Source organism: Epinephelus fuscoguttatus, linkage group LG17 (assembly GCF_011397635.1).
Source record: "Epinephelus fuscoguttatus linkage group LG17, E.fuscoguttatus.final_Chr_v1".
NCBI lineage: Eukaryota > Metazoa > Chordata > Actinopteri > Perciformes > Serranidae > Epinephelus > Epinephelus fuscoguttatus.
In genome coordinates this window covers 23174195-23192111 of record NC_064768.1, presented here as the reverse complement: position 1 = coordinate 23192111, position 17917 = coordinate 23174195, and the positions used below count along the sequence as shown (strand labels likewise).

At 40.8% G+C, this 17917-nt stretch overlaps 1 protein-coding gene across 1 annotated transcript; it reads left to right on the top strand.

Annotated features, from left to right (window-relative positions):
• Positions 1 to 1880: 1880 nt before the first annotated feature.
• spag1a (sperm associated antigen 1a) lies at positions 1881 to 14330 on the top strand. The gene is made up of 8 exons (XM_049602315.1): positions 1881 to 2303; positions 4619 to 4718; positions 6204 to 6356; positions 7481 to 7638; positions 10084 to 10225; positions 11491 to 11617; positions 11699 to 11836; positions 13360 to 14330. Exons 1-8 carry the CDS (start codon positions 1934 to 1936, stop codon positions 13363 to 13365), a joined length of 1194 nt encoding a protein of 397 aa, XP_049458272.1. The 5' UTR covers positions 1881 to 1933; the 3' UTR covers positions 13366 to 14330.
• Positions 14331 to 17917: the final 3587 nt, after the last annotated feature.

Genomic DNA, 17917 nt, shown 5'->3' with positions numbered 1-17917 from the left:
ACAACCTCCTGGGCTCGATTAAAACCAACTAGTTGGTACTCCACTGGTTGAGTATGTTAACCAGTAGTCACCAGTGAAACCAGGGACTGTTTTCTTCTTTAAATATTCTTGAAAGGCCGAAATGCCTAAAACTATCCAGCAACTTGGGGAAATGTTAGAAAGAACATAATTTTGTGAAGCTGAAGAATTTCTTAAGAGGATACTGAGAGAGATCTATGTAATATGGCACCAGTTATAGGGAAAATACTGTCTGTATTTGATTCTTATAATTAATTGATTCTAAATCACTGCTAGCATCACCAGCATTTAATCAGGTTAAGGTCAATTGAACATACAAAAATTGCCAGGTTAGCAGATGATGTATATATTACGGATGCATGATAGTGGATTTTTTTGCCGATACCTGATGTGGTGGTATTTAACTGATACTGATATCGACATGTCCACTTTTTTCCCCACCTAATTTTTTTGATCATGAAGTCTCTTCTGTAGTGGAATTAAAATCATATTATGCATGCATAGTACTCCTGTCATGATGGCCCACCAGCAGATGGAGACAGGAAATAAATGCTTTTCAATGTATGTAATCATTCATTGTGCAACATAAGACAAAACATGTTACGCGATCCAGATAGTTTATTAATTTATTTTAATATCTTTTATTGAGCAGATGGATTCCACATATAATCAACAAATACATTAAAGGCTCATTTTTCTGAACTTTACAATTGTGCAGGATACCCTGAGATCAATAGGAGATCAAATGTTGTAGTAGGCACAGACATAGGGTCAAATTAGGCAGTAAAATAAAGTGGAAATACATCAACATAACAATGCTGAACAAGTCACAGGGCTACATCTCATACCCACACCTCCTCCCACCTCCCTCCATCCACAGAGACCCATCACTCTTCAGTCATTTCAGTGTGCTGGAGTTGGACTGTTGTGCTATGACAGTTTATTTTAAAGCCGATACCGATGACGTGCCGAAATTATTGTGCATCCCTGAAATGTATATATATATATATATATATATATATATATACATGGAGGAAGAGTATTTCTTTTGCACATTTTTAAGGTACAATGGAGTGGTGCACAGCTTTAAACAAGATGGCATCTAATAATTAATTTCATCATAGTTTTTTTTTTTTAAAATTAATCTATAAAATGTTTTATAATAAAAGACGTGTCCAAAATGATTTCCCTTGTTTTGCTTTCTGATATTTTAACAGCAGATATTTTGACTTGTTACAGTGTGAACAGCACAGGTGTTACTAATAACATTAATGCTGGCCTAGTTTAGTTCCAGTGTCCCAGTAAGTCATCATGACATTAATTCAACATGTAGATAAACCCTGAAACTGAAACAGCTAATTTATTATTATTTACAGCACTGCTTTTCATACTGTGACGTCAAACTGTCGCCTAAAAAGAGTTTTAATTTATCATGAAATAAAAAATAGATACAATGCATTTTTTGTGAAGGTGTAACGCGCAAATACTGAATTTGATCAGTGACAATAAAAGAGCATGTAAGAATATACAGTATTAAAATTGTAATGGGTTCATTCCTGTTATGTGGCATGGCTGCTCTTGATCTGCATCAAAGTGTCATGCATCTGTGTCTGCCCATTTGGTCCCTCTGTTTTTTTATATATATATATATTTCTGTCTGTATTGCTGTTTGTCTGTCCAGCCACCAAAGCCTCTCCTCTGAAGCCGAATCTGAGGCTCTCCCATCAGAGCTGTCCTACTGCAGCACTGCATCGCTGTGGCACTTCCCCCATCTGTGACGTCACACCTCACATCTCATCCAGGGGGGCGTGTCCAGCAGAAATCCCCAACCAGGCTCAGATGTAGCTGCAGCTCCGCGAGAGGGAGAGGCAGGGAGGGAGGAAGAGTTTGAACACACTGCAGAGGGAGTGCAGCTATGGGGAACGCACAGGAGAAGCCTCCGGGCAGTGGAGGAGGAGGAGGAGGAGGAGGAGGAAGACCAGATCAGGCCACAGCAGGGACCGGGACAAGAGGCCGGAGTGGAGCCGGTGTGGAAAAGCCCCAGACTCAGAGAGCTCCAGGGAAGGGGGTGGCCAATGGCACTCAGAGGGAAAACAGCTCTGCTGGTGGACAAGGGAAGCAGGACAGCCCTGCGGTGGACACAAGTTATCTGGACGCCCCTGCTGGCGCTCTTCCTCCTCACCTGGCCCGGCTCAAGAATGCAGGGAACCACCTCTTCAAACATGGGCAGTTTGGAGACGCCTTAGAGAAGTACACACAGGCCATTGATGGATGTGCTGAAGCAGGTGGGGAAGATATGAACAGTTGTGTATATTCACCTCATGAACAGCATTTCATCCGAGGAGAAACACCTCTGTTGGTTAGACACATTTATCTCTCTGGTTTGTAGAAACAATTCTGGGTTGTTAATCTTATCATACACAATATAGTGTACAATCAAAAAAAAAATGGAATTGATGTTGTCAGTGCCAGTTAAGTTGTATGCCATATAAGAGTTTATGTCTAAGTAAATAATAGTAATGAGTAGGGCTTATTTTCTCAATTAATCTATGACTTGTTTGGTCTTTAAAATGTCAGTAAACTGAAAATGCCTCGTACAGTTACCTAAAACACAAGCTGAGATATTTGTCTGATCAACAGTGCGACACCCAGAGATATTCAGTTTACTGTTGTAGAAATTACACAATGTACTTTTTGTGAAGATGAAGTCTGTGTTATTCTGGTGTTTAGTTTAAAAATATATATTTTTTAAAAGACGTCATTTTAACTCTAGTAAAAAGTCACACAGTCAAAACTTGAGTGATAATGTTTTAAAATCGTTACAGTAAAAATGTGTCACTCTGCTGTGCAACTTCTGATGGCCGTCAAGCAGAGATGTGGACTGGAGTCACAAATTTGATGACTTTAAACTTGACATGACCAAATTTATTGGACTTAAACACCAGTGACTCGTGACTTCACTTGAACTCGAGCCCTCTGACCTGAAAATACGTCATAGCTTTTTCCAAGCCCAAAGACTTAAAAGTATGTTATTCAAAAAGTGTGCTACAAATCCATTCATTTCCCTTCATTTCCTGCATTAACATCAACACCATTCATCCCCAGCACTTTGAAGTTTGAACCAATACCACAGCAACAAATCAAGTTGCAGGAGAAGACCTAACGTTATGTTCCTGAGTGCCTTTTGGATAAAATGATACCAAAGATAATTTTGGTCTCGTACTAAAACTATGCAGAGGTCAATAAAAAACAAACTGCAGTATATACAAAACGTGCATTTTGAAAATTACAGCAAAAGATGCAACAACTTCCAACTTTGACATCTGAAGTTGCACAAAGAGCATTAGGTCGAGGCTAATATTAAGATAGCAAGTGAGCTAATGCTTAGCAAACCTTAGCTTAACAGCTAAGTTACTTTTTGACAAACTAGTTTTAAGAAATGAATGCAAATTTTAAAAAAGCATTTATGATTTTTGCACATTTAATTCATTTTTACTCCGTTAAAATGGCTTTACATTGGTTGAGGAGCGCATTAGCACTTGTTTAGGACTCAAAACTCAAGTTTCAGGAATTAAGACTTGACTTGGCTCTTGGCTTGGGACTTGAATGCTGACACTTGAGACTTACTTGTGACTTGCAAGACAATGACTTGGTCCCACCTCTGCTGCCATGTCAATAACGTAGAAACAATAACAAATCGGTGGCACAGAGACAGACAGGAAGCCTCTCCTAGCATCTGCGTACTAGCCTTTATTAGAGTATCAGATAGAAGTTGACTCAGAGGGTCTTCTGGCTCCACAATCCACAGTATCCCATGTCAGTTTTGAATCCATCATGCTTGCACAATTTCCTCCATTTACCAAATCTGCATGCATGTGCTCACAATCCTACACTATAATTCTAGCACAGGATGAGTACAGGTCACCCCTCAGATCTGTCACCTGTCTGGATTTTCACTCTAACATCTAAAAACTGCAGCTGAGACATGAGGCATCATTGGGGATCTGTGAGTGCAGTGTTGGCACGAGACAACGCCGCTGACCATAGATAGGAGTCATGAGCTGGTGAATGGGGGCTTTTAGGTGAGATTGAATGTCATGCTGCACCTTTAAGAGCACTCAGCCAACTTTTACTCTCATAGAGGGATCGTTTTTTTCTGCAGCACTGGAGACAGGCTGATAAGACTCATTTTCATAGACTTGACGGCGGGACTCTGAAAGGAAAGCGATGAAAACAATATGCAGTTATGTCTTTTTATCAAAGTAAAACTGAAAGCAGAAATGTAGTAGAGTATCATCACTGCTGTGTTGACATCAGCTTTCAGGCACTGAAGCAGCACCTAATGACTGATGCTCTGCTGGCGGTTGTGAAACTGCAGTGGAGACTCGGAGCAGAAAGGACAAAACAGAAAATGACTCTACAATTTATGTGTCTGCCTTTCACTCCCTCAGCATCTCTGGCCAGTGTACACTTTACAGTAAACTGTTTTCGTTGTCATATTCTCTCTCTATAGCCACAAAGTACAGTAAAAGTTGGTGGCAGAATTGCTTTGTCAGCATCTCGTCTCTCAGATAAGTGGTTTTGTTTTATTCCCCTGCAGGCATTGACAGCCCAGAGGACGTGTGTATCCTCTACTCCAACAGAGCCGCCTGTTACCTGAAGGATGGAAACAGCACAGACTGCATACAGGACTGTACCAAGTATGTGATGAGCTCTGCACATGTGTGTTTCTGTCAGATTTAAAACACCATTCCACCAGTGTAGCATTGCACTTGTATATTTTTGTCAGGCTTATGATGGAAAGCGTTTTTAAAAAGACCAGACATATTGTATTTTTTACTCCACACGTTCTTCTTCCTTGTCTGGAAACTACATTACCCACAATGCAACTTAACCAGCAACAGCTAGGACAGAGATTTGGATGTGCTGTACTAGTAGCAGCTATTGCAGCCTCAAGCAGAGATGAGGAGCTGCCCACAGACGTTTGGTAACCTCGCTCCTTTCAAACTGTACACCGCCAATTTTATTTTCATTTTCTAACTCTTAGTCTTCGACCCCAACCCACTGACTCAAGTGACATCACTTAAGGCAATTTATCAGAGTTCACGCAGTTCCCTCTGCACCTACTGAAGGCTTACATGAGTTCCCCCTTAAAGCTACATTAGGACACTTTTAAAAATAACTCTTTGTTATATTTGCTGAAACTGCCACTATATTTACACAGCACTAAATGAGACTGTCTGCCTGCACTACTGCACTGTAGTGCTTTTAATGGCCTCACTGCAGGAGAATAAAACAACCCACCAGAGCCAAGGGGTCTCTAACGCAGCTGTCAATCACTGCTCATGAACTGCAGTCAAACTAGTCAAATATGAATCAAGATTATTTCGCTGCATTGCTTATTTCTCACCTCAAATGTTTTCAGAAACATATTTTAGTGTACTGTTTAGCTGTAAAATGAGAGTTTGTGACCCTGCTGCCATGTTGAACACAGTTGAAGCACCAAGAATCACCCACAGATTGGACCAGCTTTCTCATTTTACAGCTAAACAGTACACTAAAATATGTTTCTAAAACATTTGAGTAGGCAGTGCAGTGCCAGAATAATGATTCATATAAGATCAGTGCTGCCTAGTTTGACAGTTTGACCACAGTTCATGAGCAGTGATCGACATGATTGACAGCTGCGTTCGAGAATCCTCGGCTCTGATTAGTTGTTTTTGGCGGGCGGCAGTAGATTCTAGGAAAATGCCATTAGAGGCAGTAGGAAGAGGAGGAGGGACATGATGATTTTTACAGACTATCTGTCTCATGTACTACTGTTTGGATGTTGTGACAGTTTCAGCAAATGTGACACAAAATTGCCTTTATAAAAGTTACCAATGACAGCTTTAAGATGGTGTTTGCAAGTTTTAGGTGGCAGACATTATAAGTTCTTACAGCTTCTAATTTTTCATATAAATCCTTCATGATTGTGTATTCAGTTTTAGTTTTACCGTCGTTCCCCCCTTATAAACTATAAACGTGCTACATGCCCGTTTTCAGCTGCAGGAATCTCTTTGTCTACATACTCCCTCACATGTTTATGAATGGAGAGCTACAGATCAGCCCAGTTACACCTGCGACACAGTGTGCAGGTGTAGACGGTTTGATCCTCTGTCTGTGCCTCTCTCTGATCCTCTTAGGGCTTTGGAGCTGCAGCCCTTCTCGTTGAAGCCCCTGTTGCGCAGAGCTATGGCCTATGAGTCACTGGAGCGCTACAGAAAGGCCTACGTGGATTATAAGACTGTCCTGCAGATAGACACTGGGGTGCAGGCGGCTCACGACAGCGTCCACAGGTCAGCTGAGCACAACCACACATTATAAACTGTCGCCTGTTTCTGCTTGTTACATCGTTACACTGACGATTAATCATTCTATGATATTTTTTTATGTGCAGTTGTGTTGTACAGTGTTCACTTAATAAGGGTTGAAGAGCTTATTAATCATTGGTTGTGTGAGCCACTGGTTTATACATAACTACCCTACGTTAAAGGTCCAGTGTGTAGGATTTAGGGGGATCTATTGACTGAAATTAAATACAAAATTCATACCTGTGTTTTCATTATTGTATATTCACATGAAAGTAAGACTCATTGTGTTTTCATTACCTCAGAATGAGCTATTTATATCTACATATGGAGCAGACTCAAGCTCCCAGGATTAGCACCGGACTTTAAAGCCAATTTTCAAGGTAGTCACACTGTGCAGTCACAACATCCGGGTCCGTCATGTGATGCCATGTGGCCCCAAATGACTTTTTCTCATCGACTTACACTGTGAAAAAGAGGTCTATAAATAAGTGGATGAATGTATTTTGAGCGCACAACCCTCATGTGACTCGTTTGACGATCAGGATTTGATCCGACAACATTTGGAAAAGTCTAGATGAGCCACACGGTTGAATTTTTTCATCCACATTCAAGGTAGTGAAGGGCATAGGAATGAAAAGAGCCCCGCCTCCAATGCTGTATCCAGTTCTCTTTATACATCTATTAGCAGGTCCTCTTCCCCAGAGTCCGCCACATTGTTTCTACAGTAGCTCAGAAAAGACAAATCAAACACTGGCTCAAAATAGGGCTATTTGTATTTTCGCGTCAGCCACTGTAGTTCTCCAACACACTTGTCACTTGGGGAAGTTTCAGTTGGTTGCAATCTGCAACCTCATGGCTAGATGCCACCAAATCCTACACACAAGACCTTTAAAGGGCCGACACACTTATGAGTAGAAGTACCATTTTCCTACTTTAGTTTCAGGGTCCTAGTATGCTGTCTCTCTGTCACACTGTCACTGTTACTGGAACATTTCACTGAGCTGTAATTAATGTTCTCTCTGAGCATCACAGTGAAGCCCAGCATTATTCTAGCTAATTACACTCTCCGCGCTCACGCTGCATGTTGTACTCTCCGCGTCCTCTGCCAGGATCACCAAGATGCTTATCGAGCAGGACGGACCCGAGTGGAGAGAGAAGCTTCCGGAGATTCCCACCGTCCCTCTGTCCGTCCAGCTGCAACACAGAGACAAACCGGTCAGCGCCGAAGTGGCTCAAGCCCGAGCCGCCAGGGCTGCGCAGGAGGAAGGTGAGTGACATCACTTCCTCTTAGCTCAGTGAGGAGTGGTGCATTTTAAATACAAACATGCGCTGAGGGCACATAACCTCCAAGTGTGTCCCCTAAACTGTTCACAAGCACATGCACCTACACTCTGCAGGATTCTAGGATTTGTATCATTATGTATATCTGTGATTTACTTGTTTTCTAAAAAAGGTCTTGTTTTACCTTTTTTGTTTTACTTGAACACAATTGTTTATTTCAGATATTGCCTGATGAGTTTTGGGTGGTAATCCCTGAAATAAAACCCTTAAATCATGGAATCATAAGGCAGCAGCAGCAGCAGAAGTCGGTCAGTGAGAATCAGTGTGTCAGTGCTGATGAGCAGTGGCGAAGGCACTCCAGCTGGGAGATGTGTGTGTGTGTGTGTGTGTGTGTGTGTGTGTGTGTGTGTGTGTCTGGGTGGATCATCAATAATGCAGATGGGAAGGCGATCCACACAGAGTGTAGCGCTGCTGTAATGGAACAATCCAGGTCAAGTTTCCTGTCGACTGCTGCTGCTCATCACACAGACCAGGAGGTTCCACATGTATCATATATTCACATATATTTAAATACATATGGTCGAGTATAAAAAAGCACACACACACACTATAAAAATGAGCACACACACACACACGTCCATAAACACTTAACGAATATAGAGCATAGACAGAACAGAGCTAATCTCTGAATAGCACACTGCTGTTGCTGGGGAAACAGATAGGAAGTGGTCCATCTCATCAGTATTAAACTCTTCATATTTGTTGATTAAATCCTGTTTTGTAAGAGCAGATTTTATGCTTTTAGATAAAGAAAAATACCAGAAGATCCCAACCTCTGTAGTTCTGACCACAGACTCTAAGTCAGTATCTTGATGGTTTGTTGACACGTGGCCCTCGCATTTAATATCCAAAATATACAGAGACATTTTTTGTGCTCATCTATATATGATGGGCAACTGTAACTGTTGTCGATGAGGACCTGATCCCTTGTAGGCAGCCTGGCGTGCTCTAGATTTGATTCAGTGCTCATACATTTGTGTCAGACTGTAATGCCCGCTTGTTTGGTTTTGATACCCACATGGAGGTTTGATATGGTCATTAACTGATTATCATGTTTCAGATGATGTAATGCAAGTAGTTGCGAGTGTGTCTTGTTTGCAACAAGAGTCACAAAGACTTTCATGACGAAGCAGACGTGCCAAATTAATAGAAATGTACAATTTACAAAAAAGTTTGTTTGCAAGTTGATGGTGGGAGGTTGTTCCAAAGAGCAGTAATGATCATTTTAATGGTGTCACAGTCTTCCCACACCCATTCAGCAATTCTCTACCTGTCCACCAGATGCCCCCCTGACTTTCCACCTGCTCCAGTTACCTGACTCCTTCGTCCACATGCGGTGGAGGAACAAACCTATAAACACCACAAGCACAGAAAATAAGAAGAAAATAAGAATGTACAGGCAGAGAGCAGAGTCTCTGCAGATAAATACACCACCACACACTGAGAGTGGGTCATTAGTGATTGAGATCATAAATTCTGTGTGACTCTATTCATTGTTTTGTTTTTTTGGAAAAACTTGCACAGTATATTTTTAATAACAGATGAATTCTTTTGGTACTGAAAATACATTTTTGGTCATCAAAATGAGAGCTCCAGGAGGTATCACATTTTAGATTATAGTACTTTTTTCCCCTTTTTTCAGGTTTCTTCATCCCCATAAAAAATCTGATTTAGGGTAATGAAAAATATACTGTGTTTATTAGGTTGGATAAATATGGTTGTTCATTTATAAACAACAGCACCTAAAACACTAAGACTAAAAGAGGAGAAACAGCTGTTTGTGGGATGTTTTTATCTGAGGTGATTGATTAAGAATACTGGTGTTTTGCCCATCAGTTTCAGCTACAGAGTATTTTTTAGAATAAAAAGTCTGAAGACAGGTGTTGCACTGTGCAAAGCAGCATGTGGTATTATTGACAGGCTTCTAAGCCAGAGTAAAAAATAACCTTGGGTACATGTACTACATAGCAAGTGCACATTTCAAGCCATGATGTGTCAGTTTTTCTCTTTGACTAGATAAGTATTTGTGTATATGTATCCATGGGTCTATGGATATGTTAAACCGTCTGTGTGTTTCCCCAAGTCTTTCTCAGCACAGCAGAGAGCTCAGTAAGCAGGAGTTGACTCATCCCCTCTGGTCCATTCAGACTGGTGTTGCTGCTGACAGGCTGATGGATTTATTGATCACTCTTGGAAAAGATTGTTCTCTGAGCTGATGGAAAAGCATCTTAGAAGACAAACAATGTTCAACACAGTCTGCCCTGACATGTGCATCATCTCCATATTAACCTCCACTGAAACTGAAGATTGTTTTTTTCTTTCAGATGTTTCAGTCCCGAATTGATGCTAAATTGCGATTTTCTGTCCACAGCCAGAAAAAAAGACGCCCGCTTTACTTTACTGAAACGAGAAGGCAACGACCTGGTCAAGAAAGGCCACTTTCAGGAAGCTCTGGAGAAGTACTGTGAATGTCTCACGTTGAAACCTGATGAATGTGCCGTCTACACAAACAGGTAAGCATGAAAAAACCCCAACGTGCAACTTTGACCCTTGACTGCAAACACATGGGAACATACTAGTCCCTGAATTAAACACCATGTGTCGCCTTTACACTTTAAGAGTTGAGGCATTTTCACTGTCACACACAAATTCTAACAAAATTACAAAAAATAAAATCACGAGAGTTTTAACCTCAGTGTTTGGTGTAAGGTGGTCTTTAAACTCAGCTCCAGCTGTTTTAGGTCAGTCTTTTTTGCTTCTTGTCATTTTGACAAAATTAAACATGTTTAATGTTATTGCAAGTTTTTAGTCTTGGCTCATGCAAACAGTGAACATTGTCAACAGCCAGAAGGCATGCTCTCTCCAGCACCAAACAGGAAGCAGCAAAACAGGTAGACAGTAAACATGGAGGGGATTCTGGGAGGTGCAGGACTGTGAACTTGTGCTGTGGAAAAGGAGGAGAAACTGCTGGAGCTGTTGAGTGAACAGGAGTGTTTAATTCAGCCTGTATCTGATCCACCAACCAGCACTTATTTTACTGAGAAATCTTATATTTTGAAACGGTTGGCCTCTCATTCCCAGCCTCCTGAAACGGAGCAGCTAACCAGTGGAGTCGAGTTGAGGCAGCAAAATCCAAAATGTAAAGTTTGTACGCAAATAAAGTTTAAATTTGCTGATTATATTGATGCTGAATTGACAACAGTACTGTCAACATATATCACCTTTTATCGTGTGTTGCTGGACATATGTGTTTTTGTGGACGTGTGAGGAATTTTTAAATATATCATTTTACTTAAAGGTAGGGTGGTGTAATTTTTATCACCAGGAGCGAGATGGGAAATAATCTCAAAAGGAATTTAGTTGTAATCTTGCAAATAGTGCAAATATACCCTACAAGATCCCCATGTCTTTGCAAAATCTTATAATGTGTGACTAAAAACTCCAGTCTTCTAGTGTATGGTAGGCAATAGAGGCACAGGTAAACACTGTAGGTACAATGGATTGGGAAAAAAACGGTGTAAGTGAGTCTACAATATCTGCTGTTGAGCCAGTAAGTAGCTCCATAGACTGTAAAAACGGAGACCAGAGCTCTGGATGTAACATAATGTTGATTCTACAACAGTCTGATCTCCTTTAAGGACAGTATAATGTAAGAAACAGCAGAGGGCACCACATGACCATACATCCATATTTTCCATTACCTGCAGCAGCATCCTGAATGTCAGCAGTGGACATGCTGCTTTCACTGACCCTTTTCTTCTTCTGTACTTTTCGTCAGAGCCATTTGTTTCCTGAAATTAAATCGCTTTGAAGAGGCCAAACAGGACTGTGACTCTGCGCTGCAGCTTGAGCCGAGCAACAAGAAAGCCTTCTACAGACGAGCCCTGGCTTTTAAGGGTTTACAGGTGCACAACACACACATTCAGGATCTGTGCATTTATTCATGATGATATTCTCCACTCACTCTCTTAATTTCTTCTTTCCAGGACTACCTGTCGGCCAGCAGTGACCTCCAGGAAGTCCTCCAGCTGGATCCGAAGGTTCGGGAGGCCGAGCAGGAGCTTGAGGTGGTGACGAGCCTGCTGAGACAGAGCCTGATGGACAGCACTGCACACACACACAGGGTAAAAAAAAAAAAAAAAAAAAATTGTTTATGTGCACACACACAAACCTCTACAAGAAGTTATTCAGTGAGTCTAAAGAACAGGGAAAAAACTAGTTTTAGATAGAAAAAAATATATATATTTGTAGTTGATCTCTCTAAAAAAATATATACATATATATACTTATAAAAAGCAGGATATAGGTTATCAAATATGTCTTGAAACAATGTTAGGTTTTTGTCAACACTGTGGGACACCAAAGATTGTTATAATTAAGTTCAGCAGAGATATTATTCGCATAAAACATTTTTCTCATGTTTAAATTATCCAAAAAAGTCTTAACATGAGTGAAACATTAACAAATTATTATCAATTGTAATTTTTTATTTAACTTTGAAAAGCTTTCAGATAATTCTTATTTGCATTTTTTTATTTATTGAAATCAAATCTGTGGAAAAAAAACTCATTACATAAGAGACAAGAAAAATTAGGAAAATTAGTTACTTAAAATGACAAATTTACAATTTTCAGTTGTGATCTTTTTTTTTATTTTTTGGAGAAAATGCTAAATCCCTGAAAGCACAATCTTACTTATTAACTTATCAACTTATTCATTTTGGAAAACCAAATGCTGAAGACAAATTGGAGGCCATGTTTCTTCAGGATCACACCAGCGATCTGCGTATTAAAACAAATGTGGGCCAGGGGTGTAAAGGTGTGGGACAGTGGCCCCTTCCCGACTTCCTACCCTCCTACTTCCACCACCCTTGCTCCGACCACACACATCTTTGAAGCTGGCCTTCATTTTGATCTCAACTACACATTTGTAAAGTTTCATGACTGCATCTTGCACAGTTGTGATGCTATCACGCTGTCAACAGACATATAAACACCTGGGACAGCATTTGCTGTGATGACATACACATAGACTTACAAGGTGATAAACTACACCAGTCGTGTTGTCACAGCTTGTAACAATAAGAAAACACTGATACTGTAAAGACAAATAAAAAAGATATATTGTGCCAATGACAATATATCAAAAGATATATTGTGTCCTCTGTATGTCCACATCACATGACCGATTTAAGATGACATAGCAGCAAGACGCAGCCTCGCTGAGTCTCTGTTTCAACTTTGTGTCAAAAGTGCGAACTTCAAACTATATACCAGTTTTAAATTGTGTTGATAGGCCAAGTAAAACCAGACTTACGATAGATAATTTACGCCATGCTTTTTCCTGAATATCTGTCGTCACATTTGGTGCACGTTCGTGCAGGAACAAACATGACACCCCCTTTCCTATTGGTGGTGTGTGTTAATACAGTAAGTCAAAATGAAAAAATTAACTGTAAAGTCACACAGGTGAGGTTGTGCTGAAATAATGACACCAATCAAAGCAAGGTAAACAGTTTTTAAGGTGAAATTTTAAAGGTAAAATCAAAAGTAGTCAAAAACGGCCAATTATACCCTTGACCCCAAAGAGTTAAAACATACGCACACACACAAACACTAAGAGGCTGACTTTTGCTCATTTCCTCCAGGTTTAATGTTTGTGGAGGAATATGGAGGCAGAGGAATGAAGCAGGTGTGGACACGTACTGTACTGTAGCAGCTATGGAGGAAAAGGACTCTTAAAGCCATCAACTGAAGTAAGTGAGACCTGTTCAAATGGAAATGACTGGCGTTGACTCCGGGGACGGGCTCCTTGGACGACCAGCTTTTCAGCTCTGCACCATCTGCAACGTGTACGAACCACACACACACACACAACCTTACATAACAGGCAGCTTTATTTAAAAAAGGCTAACATCAAGGTACTCGTGGCCTGCTTTGCACTATAAATCATTCACATTATGATGTAACGTACTGTACATACAGGTTCATGCAACAGGCTGCACAGCGCTGTTTTATGGTGGCGTAACACGGGGAAAGTGTTATATGTGTGTATTATGTGTGCCTTATTGAGATTTTTACCACAGTAAGGATGAAATACGCCAAGATTAAAAGTTTTACTTTGATGTGTTTGGTTCACTGAGCTCAAGACACAAAGTGCTGACAGAATCTGATCCAACTCAGCTGTGTTGTGTGTGAAGATAAGGAACTCCCAGACAGTTTTAAAAAGTTCAACGACATCTGGTTCAATCTTTGTGTATCCAGGGTTTCAGCTATTTCAAGATATTTGTCATGTTTACATGTATTTTCAGCTGCTATTAAAAAAGATAAGCCAACATCTTACTAATTACTTACTTACTAAATATTTCTACAGCTAAACACCCTCTGAAGTGAGGCGCTGAAAATACAATTTAAGAGAATCCCCACAGTTAAAGGGACAGTTCACCCCAAAATCAAAAACATATTTTTCCTCTTACCTGTAGTGCTATTTTTCACGTGCATATTTTATCGGCCATAGAATTGTCTGCCTTCTCTTGAATATAATGGATCTAGATGGCACTGGGCTTGTGGTGCTCAAAACACCAAAAAAACACATTTGAAAAACGCATCAGCAATGTCTCTTTGTAGAAATCATGACTCTGTTACTCAAGATAATCCACAGACCTTGTCGTGAGCAGTTTCATGTTGGAACTATTTTCTTTCTACTGAACTACACCGCCAATCGTATCACTGCACAGAAGGAAGTGTGCATCTACTCATGCGTGGGGGCTTGTGCTTGTGACAGCGTGAGATGTAAACATTAAAGGTGTTATCCTTGGCTGAGCTGTAATGTGAACTAGCAGTAGATGCATGCTGTCATACCAGTACTGGTTCTGGTACCTGGACTTCAGTACAGGTACCCAACAGTACCTGTTTCTGTACTTACATTTCTCTGTAATAGTAGTACACTTCAGTTCAATTTTGCTCCTCTGCTCTTTTCTAATTAGCCAAAGAGCTAATCTTCTCTGTCTGTCTGCGCATGTGTGTGCATGTGCGTCTGCTTGTCTAGCAGTGATACTGGCTATCACTGAAATAATATAGAAAAGAAAATAGACCAGATGTCAAAACTATGCTGGCAGATCGGCATTGCAGCAATAGTTTTGGCTCGCTGGGAAGCCGATGAAGTGGCCGATGGAGTGTCTGATGAAGCGGCCGATGAAGTGACTGATGGAGTGACCGATGGAGCCGCTGATGGAGCGGCCGATGGAGTGGCCGATGAAGCGGCCGATGGAGTGTCTGATGAAGCAGTTTTAAAGCTCTGTGGCTGGCTTCCAGGCTTCGGGGTGCTTCATGGTCCTTCTGCCTCTTGTCAAAACCAGCTGCTTTCACCCAGGTACCGGGTACTGACTTAGGTACTGACATTTGGCACCAATAGATCTAACGTTAATTGGTACTCAGTAGTAACAACATAATTCAGTCAGTGCGATGCCCAACCCTAGTAGTGATACGATTGTTGTGTGTAGTTCCATAGAAAGAAAATAGTTCCTATATGAAACTGCTCACAACAAAGTCTGTGGATTATCTTGAGTAACCGGGTCATGATTTCTGGAAAGAGACACTGCTGTTGAGTTTTTCAAAAGCTTTTTTTTTTTTGGCGCTTTGAGCACCACAAGCCCAGTGCCATCTAGTTCTATTATATCCAAGAGAAGGCAGACATCTTATGGCTGATATCTCCAACACTCAGCAACTCACACTAAAACAATCCAGACTGATGAATAGCACTACAAGTAAGAGGAAAAATATATAGTTTTGATTTTAAGGGTGAACTGTCCCTTTAAAATACTCCCTGAGCTCAGTTATTGTTAATCATTTAACTGTCAATTGATTGGTTTAGTAAATATAAGTTAGCGTTACATAATTACTTACTGTAAGACTTACTGTAGGTCTCAGGTTCAATCTTGAATGTAACCACGGTGACTGCGTGTCTTTGTGTGTGAACAGGTGTACAGTATTTACGTTTGGAGAGTCTCTCATCAGAATATACAGTTTTATTAATGGCTTTGAACTCAACAGTCGGGACACAAGAGACATAATCTGCAGGGTGATGACACCGCTTGTTGTCTGGCCTCTACATCAACTGATTTAAGTCTCTTGAACTAAAATGATTCGGGATGCTGCAGGCTGGGAACCTACACAACAACAACACAACTCCTCTATGAGCTCTTCAGGTGTATATTCAGACATTTAGCCTTGCAGCCATGATCCACATACACAGGTGTTTTCACTTTATTTGCCTAATTAGAGCTTCCCCCAGGTCAGTGCTTGATTGACAGTTACCTGACTTGCCTGGTTGTATTTTCAAACCTGTTTGAGGGACATTAGACTTCTGTCACTCTTGGCAGCAGACTGAGTTTCGTGCCTTCACTTAACATCAATAGCAGCAGATCTAACTTACCAAAATCACTGTAAACACCTGTGTGGGTGTGCAGGGCATTTAAATATCTGTCTTTTGAATCCTATCCATTCCTGTGCTTTCTGAACATCCCATGTCAGCCCTGTAACACAAAACAAAATGTAAATCTATGTATAGCACAATGTGCCACATCATTTATTTCATTCATACTTTTATGTATTATTACACTTGATCCAATCTGAATTGATCTGTTACACATTGTTTTCCTTGTGTTCAAAGAAAAACATAAAAATCTCAACTAAATCGAAACACTTGAGGCTTGAAGTGTTGCTTCGTGGAATGTAAGAGCATGTACTGTATGTAAATAGTTTGGATGCAAATGTAAATAATAAACTGCTTTGTGGATGCTTTAATGAGACCTTTGTTTGTTTTGTAAACGACATGTGTAATAGCCAGAGGGAAACAACACTGCAGAAAAACTGGTAAAAACATTGACACTGTTTTGCTGATCTCTGTTTACGTGGTGTGTTATAATAACCTTTACCCACAGCTGTTAAAGGAATACTTCACCCCCTGAATGACCATTTGTTTATCAATTGCTCACCCTATGTTACGTTTAATTTGTGAAGACAAATTTGTTTTTCTTGCATGCCTCTATGGTGAACAAAGAATCCAAAAACTGAGAACATGAATTGAAGTCATAGAGCCGTATTTTAACAACAGCAAAACTACACCAATGAGGCAAAACAAGTAAATAACATTGATGGTTTCGTTACAATACATTGTTCTGCTGGGAAACCTTTGGTCCTGGCATTCATGTGGATGCCCCTTTACGCACTCCACCCACCTAAACATTGTTGTATACCAAGTACCCCCACTCATTGCAACAGTGCCCCTGATGGCAGTGGCCCTCCAGCGAGGCAATGCACCATGCCACACCATAAACTGCTCAGGAATGGCCAAAAATGGACAAAGAGCTCAAGGCATCAACCAAGCTTTCAAATTCCCCAGATCCCAATCTGATCAAGCATCTGTGGGACAAACCGGTGCCCCAAAGGTCCTTTGTCTGGGCCTCAACAGGTCATAGCCAAGTCCGATCTACGGTGGAGCCTCTGACCTGTCGAGGCCTGGACAAAGGACATTTGGTGGTGTCTGGCACCAAGGCATTGTTGACGAACCTTTGAGTCCTGTGGGTTGCCTGGGGAGGCACTGCCATCAGGGAGTGCCATTGCCATGAGGGGATTTATTTGTCCTGCAATAGTGTTTAAGTGGGTGATGCGAGTCAAGTGGCATCTACATGAATGCCAGGACCCAAGGTTCCTCAGAAGAACATTGTATTGTAACAAAATAATCAAAGTTATTCACTTCATCTGTTAGTAGTTTTAATGTTTTGGCTGCTTAGTGTATATCAAAACATCTGTTTACAAACTCTCACACCACTCGTACGGTATTGCCAAGTCTCATTTATCCAGCCGTATGCGTAGTACTTCACAAACAGACAGCACTTTCCAACAGTGTGAAACTTATCTACATTTCCTTCAAAGCCAGACTCCATTGACAAAAACAGTAATTTAGCCTCACTAAACACAGGAGCTGCTGGTCTACCACTGCCTCGATTTAGTTGGTTGTGTTGTCTGACTTTGGTGTATCCGAATTATCCTTTTAAAACACCAAAGTCACACGATAACTCAAACAAATTAACTGATCGAGGCAGTGGTAGAGCAGCAGCTCCTGTGTTGAGTGAGACAAACTGCTGTTTTTGTCAAAGAAATCTGGCTTTGAAGAGAGCATGGATAAGTTTCACTTTCAGTTCG

What these genes read in the sequence shown, in the direction of transcription:
- spag1a (XM_049602315.1), top strand. Translation starts at nt 1,934, where the DNA reads ATGGGGAACGCACAGGAGAAGCCTCCGGGCAGTGGAGGAGGAGGAGGA. An exon ending in TGCATACAGGACTGTACCAA is followed by an intron (nt 4,719 to 6,203) that starts GTATGTGATGAG and finishes TGATCCTCTTAG; the next exon opens with GGCTTTGGAGCTGCAGCCCT. An exon ending in TGTGCCGTCTACACAAACAG is followed by an intron (nt 10,226 to 11,490) that starts GTAAGCATGAAA and finishes ACTTTTCGTCAG; the next exon opens with AGCCATTTGTTTCCTGAAAT.